At 40.2% G+C, this 12,119-nt stretch overlaps 1 protein-coding gene across 5 annotated transcripts in view; it reads left to right on the top strand.

Annotated features, from left to right (window-relative positions):
* LOC115378879 (FERM domain-containing protein 5-like) overlaps positions 1-12,119 on the top strand; it is a 118,585-nt gene that overhangs the window by 65,386 nt on the left and 41,080 nt on the right. For all 5 annotated transcript variants that reach the window (XR_003930179.1, XM_030079421.1, XM_030079434.1 and 2 more), the window contains 2 exons: positions 9,357-9,461; positions 11,938-11,980. Coding sequence is in view for 4 of the 5 variants with exons in the window: in XM_030079421.1 (XP_029935281.1) it covers positions 9,357-9,461; positions 11,938-11,980 (148 nt within the window). In the remaining variant the exon portion in view is untranslated. The remainder of the gene's footprint in view (positions 1-9,356; positions 9,462-11,937; positions 11,981-12,119) is intronic.

Below are 12,119 nucleotides of genomic sequence, written 5' to 3'. Positions count from 1 at the left end.
CACCACTGCCCACCCGACAGAGCGTTGAGTGGTCCGGTCCGTCCAGATACATCTTCGCCAGATTTGGTATGAACATACCGTCACAGCAGCTGCCTGCCCACTGCACGCCATCCATCCTAGAAACCTGCTCCTGTAGAGACTAGTCACATCTCACATATATTACACATATTATTTTCATATTAAACACATGTGCACGCATGAATGCACACACATCATTACTACTGCTAATGCAACCACTACTACCCCAACTGCTTTACTACCATTACCACTCCTCCTGCAATTACTTCAATTTGAAAGGAATAAGAAATGAGAATCAGGTTGAGGTTGCTTGGTGGAAAGGCTTTAGTGCTCAAGACCCGGGTGGAGTCGGAAAGTAGTTGATGAATGAACTTTAATTAGTTTGATAGTTTAATTACTCCCGGAAATTGGTTCAGGGGATTGAGTGTGATCAGTACAGAAGAGGGAGAGGAAACGCAGTCTCACAATAGCACAGTGGATGTGCTGTGGGGCAAGTTTCATCATGAGCAAACATCACGAGTGACATGAACAGCAGCAAATACTGATATTGTCAATTATATGATGATTATATGAATATAAGATGATTATACAGACTTTACTTGACCAGATTAGCATGACGTGACAAGTAGCGGGATTTTGTGGTTATGTGGTATATATATATAAATATATAAAACCAACTGAGCCACCAGAATGCCGCAGTGGAACAGGACTTTAACAGAAAGTTATGCATGTTACTACTAATGAGAGTTTTGATGAGGTTTTAACTAGTTTGAACATTATGTGGTTGTTTTGAATACCAGCGTTGCATAGGCTGAGTTCTCTTTTCTGTAATATTAAGTTTAGTTTGTTTCAAGTCAGTCCTTAGAGGTTTTCATAATAACAATGTAGTTGGTTATTTTGATGTATCTAAAACTTCTCTGACTTACTTACTTATTCTTTACAATAATTGTTTTATATGGAGGAAAAAATAAAATTGTTGTGGCCACAAGATATAACTTGTTCCTTCAATTTAATTAACTTGTTCCCATGATTTACCTCATTTGTGGCCATGAACTAAGTGTGCATTATGGTTCCTTTCTCGTGGGAGCAGACTGCGACTGCAACAGATGTTTGTCCCCATGGATCGCAGATCCATGCCTGCAGATCTTTTCTTGGAGTCTTGCCACTGTGTTCATCTGGTGTTGTTGACAGGTGTTCAAACCGGAATAGCCGAACCAAGTGGACCCGGTTTGCAGGAGAAAGCAAGAGTATATGAGCAATTGTCTCTCATATTGACTGGTTATGTAAGAGTCAGCTGGTAAAGGTTTTCTTGGATATGAGATATTGTGTCAAAGTTGGCCAGTATACACTGTAAGTTAAGTGAAGGGTTGCAGATTATGATGGACTCGCATTTGCAAATAAAAAAAAACTAAGGAGCTGAAATCATTTTTAATGAAGCTTGATAGTTTTATGCGAGGAGTGATAGCTTTGCATGATTATTATTATTATTACATGATTTTGCATCAGGGACTCTGTATACTTGTATGTTACGTCTTTTTACAACAACTCACAGTGTTTCGATTTAATAGAGATCTTACACGTGGGCCACCACTTGGCCTGTAAAGGTTACTATCAAAGGTATTTCACATGTGTACCAATGGCAATCATAAAAGTTACAACTTTTTTTGTGTTTACACTCTTGATTAAGTCTGGCTTATAATAATATTTAAATTAAATTTTAATGTCTTAAAAACTAGTTCAGGTGTGCTTGATTTTATTTGTCCAAAATTTAATCTACCTCAAGAGTGGGCACATTATTTCCAGAAGATAAATCAAATATTCAATTTTATTCAACCACTGTTTTTTTTTTTTTTTAAATTTATTGATTCCAAAAGAACCTATTGGAAAACTGCTCATAAATAAATCATATCTCCACAAAATTATGATATGAGCTGACTAAGTAATATCTAAGCTGCTCTTTGTTTACTCTGCAATGAGACGTAGCATTAGCTCATGATTCAAACTCAACTCATAAAGCCGTTTTAAATGCCTCGTTACTATGGCCTCATTGCAGGACTCAGACGTCGCATGAAAGCCTCCTCACTCCATCATCTTGACTTCCTAACTTGTATGTTTGTGCATGTTCGTATGTTTGTGACAAGAACACTTCCTGTACTCATAAAATAGTCCAGACCAGGTGAAATCTTGAATTAATAAGCTTGAGGCCTGTGCAACATGGGGTGCAAATCAGCAGTGTAAGATGCTCTGGACTAAGACTGTAGGCCCCACAAACGTCTTGTTGTATCATTGTATGTATACTGTATGTGTGTATTGTGATTTAAAAACAGCCCATTGTGAATTATTTCTGCAGGGCAGCACAGCCTTGTATACGGTAAGTGAGAGAGTGAGGGAGAGGAAACAGTGGAAGAGGCAATTCCCAAAGTGAAATCATATGACCTCAAACCACATAACAGACCTGCTGTACATCTGCTCAAATACAATAACAAAGTGTTTTAACTGGTAATGTATAGTATTTCCCTTCTCTAGCCACTGGTCTATTGGAATTTGGCTCTGGGCTTAAATCTCATAAGGATGTTGAAGAACACTTAGCTTCGGATCGATAATGTTTCTGCCTCAGAGCCAGCCCCCCGATCCCTGCGGAGTCAGGGTAAGCTAGCTCAAGTTCAATGCATCTCATCAGTATGCAATACAACACAGCGGATACATTACAAGTGTTGGGTCAGCTAGTGATAGACCAGAAATTATGCCGCTTTATGACATTACTGCTGTGTTTGGTTTAGTCCAAGGATGCAGTGGGAGCTGAGCATGGATCAAAAGAAGAGTGTACAATGCACTCTCAAACTTTGTGGAGGACATAAGGGCCAAGATTGACAGACATTATCAGGAACTACAGGATTGCCTGAAGTAAAGACAGTTACATGTTTTGTAATGCAAAACAGCAGAATCAGACCATCTAGGTCCATAGCATCGATGATGATTTTGTCTTGCAGCAGAAATTCGCAGGGAGCAGTGGAAGACAAATTTATTCAGTGGACTATTATTCAGTGGTCAGTGTAAATGTCAAAAATGTAAAAGAAACCATTGCTGTAACTGGCTGATCACATCAAGATGCAGACCTCAGGAGTTTTTTGAAGTTTCCCAGTGTTAGTCATTATTTTGTTGGGTCTACAGGGCAGCCTGACTCAGAAGGTAGAGCAGTCGTCTGGTAATCGGAGGGTTCCTGGTTTGAACCCTGGCTGTGTTGAAGTGTCTGTAAGCAAGACACTGAACCCCTTTGTTAACGTGTGTGTCAATGGATGAATGTGAAGCAAACATTGCAAAACACGTTGAGTGGTCGGTAGACTAGAAAAGCACTATAAAAATGCAGTCCGTCACCATTTACCATTTGCATAATAACTCCACTTGCGTGTTATCTGGCCTTGGAGCAGCTATAAGGTGCTGTGCCTTGGATAATTGATCATAAAATGAATGTGACTTACCTGTGTGGATCATTGAAAAATGCTTTGAATAATATTTAGCTGGCACTTAAGAGTCAACAGCTGGTAGAGTGTTGATATGTACAACTGTAAATAAACAATTTGCTTAAAATTGAGGGATATGAAGGGCATAAACATAAGAGATATATATATGTGAGGTTGTCTGCAGCTGTATCCCAGGTGAGGTATTGTGTCTTGTTTTAAAACTGATGGAGTAAGTGGAGTTTGATACAGTGAAACGAACGGAGGGATGAAACCACGAGAGTCAAAGGAGCACGTTGAAGATTAGAGAATGGTGCAGTGCCGGTTTTGTTGTTTTGTTTTATTTTGTTTTTCCCACTGTAAAATAGCCTATGTCAGACTTTGATAAATTTGGACCTCAATAAGATTTTGAGCATGGATGTGTCCCTGGAAGCAGCCCTTGATCTATGTCAGAGCTGCTAATAAAGCTTGTGCGTGTTTATGATCGCTGCTGTTATGTAGACCCAAAACATGCTTGCTTTGGAGTGGAGCATTTTTAATGAATGGCTGCTGCTAATGCATTTCATTCGTGTTAATTTCTTTTTTTTTTTTTTCTTTTCTTTTTTTTTTTTTACCAAGATAAATGGCCCTACCTCTCTGTTGTTGTTGAGTAACTAATGACTTGGACGTGGGTCATCAATAACATCTCACAGACACATGCATGCTGACACACAGGCAAGGGATGCACAGATCCACTATTTTCAGCTCTGGTCCGATTTTGATACCAGGACTTTGGATATCGGCTGAAATACCCATCTGACCGACCTCAGAAATGTTCCGGTTAACTCAGTAATGCTATTTGATGTTATGCTCACTGTAACTCAGGTTTCTGTATAATGTTCCTACAGATTACATCCAACGCAGAAATGTGTTCCCAGCACTTTAGCAGTGAGTGTTTTATGTGGCATGAAGAGCCAAAATGGAAAACACAGAACAACACAGAAACCAGTGTGTTCCAGTGACCATAACATCACATAATATTACTGAGTTAACCAGAACATTTCTGAGGTAAAACACAGCAGTACAGCTAACATTACACTGCAAGCGTCATCACATCCAGTGGGTTTAACTTCCAGACTTTAATAAAATGTGTCCACAATGTTATATTTCAGAACGAATTTTCACTGTACCTATCGTATCATATAATGCTATCAAACAGTAACGTTAGCTGTTGTCTAAGTCTAGTAGCTAATGGGTGATCAAAGTTGTTTTACGATGAAATATGGCCCAATGTCCCTCTGAATTTTCACTATACGTTGTCTTTTCAGTTGTTCATCAGTCGGCAAGTGGTGAACATTTTGTCAGATTCTCTATATTTATATGTGTGTGCATATTGTCATTCATCCAGGTCATAGGTATCTCACAGAAATTGAATCAGATCAACTGGACTTAGTTATATGTCTAGAAGACGTTTCGCCCCTTATCCAAGTGGCTTCATCAGTTCATGCTGTTCATTAGACTAGACTGGTAGTCTACCAGTTCACCTGATTCAATTTCCGTGAGATACTATATATATACGACGTGCAGAGCAATACCACGTGATAACAACATTTGAGCGTCCCACCCTGTGTATATGGTGTATAGCCTGGCTGACAGTCAGCCGTGGAGGCAGCAGCAGGGGATTAACTACAGAAATGTTATAGAAATACTACAGGGGGCAATGTGTGTGCGTGTGTATCACGTCTTGGTACCTGGATCGGTAACATCAATCCAACATCCGATCTGTGAGTTACATACGGATCGGCACTGGTATCGGTGCACCTCTAACATCGGCACACATGTAGAAACAAAAATACATACTGTATACGAGCACACACACACACACACACACACACACACAGTAACAATGTGATTAATTAGAAAGACTTTTTTGGCTTCACTCAAGTTTACACTACATTGCACACCAGATGGAGGGAGTGGGAGGTGCAGCTTCTGAAAATGTGGATCTAGAGGTTTCACAGGTGTACCACAGACCTTTATAATAGAACAAGGAGCACGGAGGCACTGTGTGTGTGTGTGTGTGTGTGTGTGTGTGTGTGTGTGTGCGCGCGCGCTTGTTTGTCTGTGATTCTATTTTTTGTCGCTGGGCTAGTCAGCAGGCCTGTCCTGGTGAGTTGGTGTGCGTGTTGTGACAGTGACATACAGACACAGTGACAGAGGAGAGAGAGGATCAGCCTTGTGTCCCTGTGGACTCTGACAAAGGTCGGGCCAGCGCACAGCCTGACACAACCAGACCCGATGGGTGGGTCATGTTAGAATTTCTCATGCCATTGTTTTGGGTGGATCAAAACTATTGTTAAAAAATGCTGTTGTCATTACTTAATCTGAGTATCAGCATTTTCAGGCTTGTGTTGTTAACATCCTAAGACTTACAATTATTACTTATTATTACGCGGTAGTGTTGAATACTTGATTCTGATTGGTATATTAAAGTATTTCTGTGGTCGTTTATTTCTGAATAACAGACCATTGTCAAGCTGCAACCTCAATTATGTTCTGTAAAGTAAATGCACGCTCATGAGATGGAGACAAATGTCTCACTCCAAATTGCACAGGATACTACAGTAAATTTCCTAGTATTTTAGTCAAATAGATTTGTCTTTTTATGCTGTTGCTTTGAATTGTTTTGTCTTGTTTTAACTACTTGTGTGTATTTGTTTAAGCAGTTGCCCACTTGGCATCCATTGTATTCCTCGCCAGTCTGGAAGGGGCTTCCCTCCCTGTGTTATCCTTCCAAGATTTCCTCCATTTTCCCCCTTTTTGGCATCTGTTTTGTTTTGTTTTCTTGCCCACTGTGCAGGCTTAGGTCAAGAGTTTTTTTGTTTTTATTAAATAAAATGTGGGTCTTTAAAGACCTTTGAGACTGTAACAGTTGTTAAGGGCTCTAAATAAACGTGAACTTTGATTTGTTTTTTGTTTTTTTTAGCACCATGGATATATGATGTTATGAACACTATACTACATTATTATTGCTGTTGTATATTTGCCATGCTTTTACTGAAAGAAAGGTAATTGGAGATTCGCTGTTATACTACTGACTTGACAGTGTTTCTTGAATTTATTCTTCAAGCGACGGCGTGATCTAGGAAGCACATTTTCAACAGCAGCAGTGCTACTGAGTGACTACAGAAACAGTATGGGAGTACTACAGCCTGCATTGCATCCACATGCTTTTCTCATCCTGTCTGTGACCACACATTACCTGTGTCTCAGTAGAAATAGACTGCATGTGATTTGATGAAATTGAAAAATTGATCTCAGCATGCTGGGCTGCCTTGGTACAGCACGACAAATACTGAGTAAACCGCTGTGAAGAATTACCCGCCGAAAATGAATCCTAAAATAACATGGCTTAAGTGATGAATGGACAGACCGACCATCCAGCCAGTATTGCCGCTATTAGCAGCAATAGTGCACAGATCCTGCTGAACTGTTGAATAGTTGCAACTCTCAGAATATGATCCACAGGTCATAAATGACAATAAGCGCTGTTTATGACAGATTAGAGCGCTGGTTTCATCTGAAGCCAAAGAGCCTCCTTAGGCCAACTCGAATTCGAATTAATGGCATCCCTGACAGTGTTAAGGGTTTCCCACCTTTCACCTGAGGGGTGATTTGGTACGGGGAGAAGCACAAGCCGCATTGCTGTAAATGGTGCATCTCAGTGGGCTTCACATCTGATAGAATGATGGTGGTGGGTGATGGTTGATTCATGCAACAGCCTTTCGATGCAGTCATTTTCTGTCTTAGCTGTGCTGTGGCGTGGTGTATTGGGATCAGTGTTCACTGGCTTTTCTTGTTCTCTCTCTCCTTATTCTGGTTCCTCTCTCTTTCCTCCCTCTCTATTTGGTTTTCACTTTCCCGTCTCTTCCCCCCCCCCTCCATCATCATGTGTCTGCTGTCTTTCTCTGACTATGCATTTTGTGTGATACTCTGTGTGTGAGGCCCTGTCTTTTCTAAAGGACAGGGCAAGGTGTTTTAGTATCTCAGAGTTTCAAATATACTATCGGAGAAATGCGGAGAAAGAACATGTTGAAACTGGTGGCACAGGTTAAAAAAATGGAAGGCAACTCACCTCGAAAAGATGCAGTAGTTCTTGGTACATATTAGTGCCGTGCCTGTTAAAATGTATGAAAATGTTAGAGTCTAGTTGTGGGTTTTGGATCAAAAGCTCACGTGAAAATGTTACAGGCTCAGTGAAGTCAAAGTGGTGTTTAAAGTGCACGGATAAGGCCCAGATTTCACAGAGCTCAATAGTCCACCCTGAGGTGATACTGCTGCAAGCGAGTTAGCACTGCACAACACTTCTGTGCTCATTATCTTCTCTGGTTTAATTGTTTCACATTTATTATGGTATCATCGATTAATAACTTTTGCGTGATTAATTTTTATCATTCTTTGAATTCACAGTAAGTCAGAGTCAACATTTTATTTAGCTGTTCCTGTCTGATAACAACTGCGGAGTGTGCACGCTGCAGACTTTCCAGGTGCTGCACTGCCCTCGCATTTGATTTCTTCCTTTCGTTGTCCATCCACATGATGTTAAGAATAACATTTTAAAACCAATTTATGCACCTTTTGAACCATACATACTCGACACTGCACTGCGGCGGGTCCTCAGCAACACACCTGCTAAGTATGAAGTTGGATGTACGGTCATGGAGATATCGAGCCACAGACACGCATGTAGACAGTACTCCATTTATAGTTAGATGACACCAGTGTGCTGTTACACTTGGATCACTGGTTAACTGAAGGGACTGTAAAAAAGTTGGAAAAGTTGAACTTGTATCCTGTGAAAGAAATGGCTCCCCTAGTCCAAGTGAGGTGCATGCTTTTGAACTGGCTCAATACAATAGCATCTTAGGTATTCTGGGCTGGTCCGGGCCTGTGGAAACTCAACAGTCTTGCCTTGAGGTGAGACTAATTTCTTACCTCTAGAAAAGCTGCAAAGCTGCAGTGAATGGAAGCATTTTAACATGACTATGAGCAGAATTTTGCTTGCTATGCAATGTGAAGTTGCTGGCTGAAGTTACACTATTCTGGCTGCCATATTTATGTTTGTTGATCATGACAGACAAAAAAAAAAAAAAAAAAAAAAACGTTCCCAAGAAGAATTCATTGAAAATGTGCTGGTGTTTATGAGGCATATAACAATTTTCAAGGCTTGTCCATTCACAGTTAACCTGCCAGTGCCACTGTAGCAGAGGTATACAGTGAGATTTTTTTCTGTCAAGAATATGTAGACACCAAAAAATGTGGACACTTAAGATTAAGACACATGAAGGCTTTTTTTTAAACCATATAGAAATTACTCAGGTAATATATGAGCATGGGATGTGCCTCCTAACCCCCCACCACCCACCCATCCCCCTGCCACCATCCACTTCACTTGAACCTCGTCTCACTACTTCTCCAAGTCCTTTTCTGCAGCTGAGATTTCTCAGAGCCTTCACAGATGCTACCGCGTATGAATATTTGATAGCCTTCAGATATCTCCCCTGAGGGTTGGTGAAATATTAAAACACTTTCTGGTGTCTGCTATTGAAATTTCAGCTTCTCAGAGGTCCCCAATAAATGGACCTCCCGATGAGCGGGGAAAATTGTTTTTATGTGACAATGTCCATATTTTTCCTCAAACTTCGAAACTCCCCTCCATTTGAGAATAATATGACATTACCTCCTGCTTCCAGTTGGGTAGTGTTCAGATGCAAAGTGCCTTGCAGCATCTTTTGAAGGTGGTGAGAGCCTTTATTTTTGGTGCTACTCACTACATTATAGTCTTGAATCCTATCAAAGTGAGTAAATTTAACATTTTCTCGCATTTTCTCTGTGTTCCAGCGAGATGCCAAGGGACAGTACCTGTTTGACCTCATTTGCCACCACCTCAACCTACTGGAGAAGGACTACTTTGGCATTAGATATGTTGACCCAGATAAGCAGAGGGTAAGTCTTAATTTTACAAAAGGTCTAACAAAATTTCAGTTAAATTGGATTTGGCTGATGAGCATGAGTGGCCAGCAAACAAACACTAATGATGTGTCACTTTGTCACGTCTCCACTGTCCTCTGTGCCCATCGATCATCTCTTGTCTTCCACCTCTCACTTCATTGAGCTGGCCTTGAAACAGCTACTGCTTATATCTTTACCTTGAGAATTGACAAACACACTCCTCCTATTTCTTTTTCTCTCTGTGAAAGCTGTTGAAAGTCATTTTGGAAATGTAGACAATCTTTGATAAAGCAGGAATGAAACAGTAAGATTTTTTTTAGGCTTATACCAAAATCATTGTCTTTCCTGGCATTATAGCCGATAGTGGTTCCTATAATAAAGTAGAGGAAGACAAGGCAGTCTCAGGGAAAGTGGTAACAACAAATAAGTAAATTATAACATTTCATCTCAAAATAACTCCTGGAATACCATGGATATCACGTATTGAAGATGCTTTGTTATAATAGTGTAAGAGTAAAGCTGCAAATGAAATTGAGTAGGCAAATATTTGCTGTAATTACACATTTTTCTTTCAGTACAGTACCATTGTGCTGCTATTGCCTGAATATGTTGAAGATCAAACTGTATTTTCCTTGTTTTTTTGACCTAATGGGAAGTCATTCATAGTTTTCTGACATAATGCTGATTAAGGTTTGTCACCTCAGGGCACAAATACACTGAATAACATCAAAAATGCATAACTATGAAAACAAGGCCACTGACTTGTTGAAAATAGACTGTTTCAAACAGTAAGGCACCTACTGTAGCTGTTTCCAAAAACATTAAAAGGATCTTTTTGTGAAGGCATCATCTTACACATCGCAGTCCGGTTCATGAGAATGTGAAAATGGTTAACAGCTCTTCTACTTACTCCCTACTACACCGCTACCTGGACACTTAGAGAGACTTAGTTCCATGTTATTGTTGAAACAGGAGCAGTTTTGCACATCAGAGATAGCAGAGTTATGTCTTTTTTTCTTGAAGATGATAAGCTATTCAAATGCAAATCTAAAAAGCTGTGAGGGAACCCTGCGCAGCTGATGCAAGGGTAAGAAATCATCTGTGTCTACTAACTTTTGAAAGAAAGAAAGAAAAAAGGGCTCTCCTTAGTCTGTGACAGTTTGTGCATCCTTCATCTTTGTCCCAGTCAATCCTCACCACCACTTCTACTCTGTCACTGAGGCTGCATGAGCCTGTAGATCACCAGGTAGAGCAGGCAGGGATTAACCATGAAGTCTCAGATACAGCGGCACAGTCAGATACTCGCTCAAAGGATGCAAGGCGGGTAAAAACTAGGTCTAATCAGTCTAATGAGTCTCTTTGTTCTACTGACATTAATATTCATGACTGCTGTATCGGCCCTACAGGTCATTTGCACAAGCAGGCAAAGGGATCAGTGAAATATCATGAAATATCATGAATCAAAGGGGTAAAAAAAAAAAAAAAAAAAAAAAAAAAAGAATGCAGTCCAAGGTGAATTTGCATGCAGTTTTCCCAAGGGTCATGGAAATTCTGGGAAGTTAAGGAATATTAAAAAGTCCAGGCCTGTTCCATTTGGGGCATGCCATGCAGAATTTTAATAATAGGTAATAGGTAACCAGTTATTCACCAAATAAAACAGAGTAATAAACTTTAATACGACTTCTGATGGGTGTTTCAAACTTTGGTCAAAAACACAACAATAACAAAAAAAATAAGTTAAGTTTGATTATGGCTGCCTTTCTGTACTTTGACTACTTTTTTCAGTTGAATGGCTCAAGGTTGACAGTTTTGGTCATACTAAATTGTAATTGCTACTACAATATAATTGGTTGCACTTGGATGACTTGAATGTATCAGCTGGCATCCTCCAAAACATTTCTTATATTGTGATTAATTATTGCAGTTTTAATGAAATGACCTTGTGCTCTTGGATAATCTGGATGGAAATGTCAAGAAGCAAGCCCCTCGTCTGCCTCAGCAGCTCTGAACTGCATCAGAGTCGCTGCTGAGTGGCCACCAGAGGACAAACAGTCTTACAGGGCAGATACCCAGTGTGTGTAAAAGGCACTGTGGCATCATTGTAATTACACAACACGCCTACTGCACTGTCAATATATACATTAAGCACACCACTACTATCAACACGTCATTATCTCAGTTGGCTGGAGACAGTTTCTCCTCCTGATGGTGAGAAGAAAACAGCCCTCTCCTTCTCCCCTTCCAACCAGCTTCCTTTCATCTCCTCTCTGTGCACCGACTGGGTGGGAGTGATTCTAAATAAACAGGAGGTGAGGAGAGCGAGAGTAGCCTCGTATGTCTCCAAGCTGCAGACTACAGCTCATCATCTTCGATTGCTAAGCGATCAGGCTTCAGACTGTCACTTTAGAAGCGGCTGATTTGGTTCAGTGCCGTATGATCACATCTTCTTGTGTTTCTCTCTCCTTTCCAGCATTGGTTGGAGTTTACAAAGTCAATTGCCAAACAAATGAAATGTAAGTATATAACATGCTTGATTAATTTGCGCTGATGATTTTAACTGAATGTTTTCATCCACTGTTTCCAAATCTGAAGATATCAGACACATAAAAGCGGATATCTAGTGTAGTGGAGTATACACAAAAACAAAAAATG

The sequence above is a fragment of the Myripristis murdjan genome, chromosome 3, assembly GCF_902150065.1.
Source record: "Myripristis murdjan chromosome 3, fMyrMur1.1, whole genome shotgun sequence".
In the NCBI taxonomy this organism is placed as follows: domain Eukaryota; kingdom Metazoa; phylum Chordata; class Actinopteri; order Holocentriformes; family Holocentridae; genus Myripristis; species Myripristis murdjan.
The sequence above is the reverse complement of the archived record's forward strand: the minus strand, read 5'-3'. Positions and strand labels throughout refer to the sequence as shown.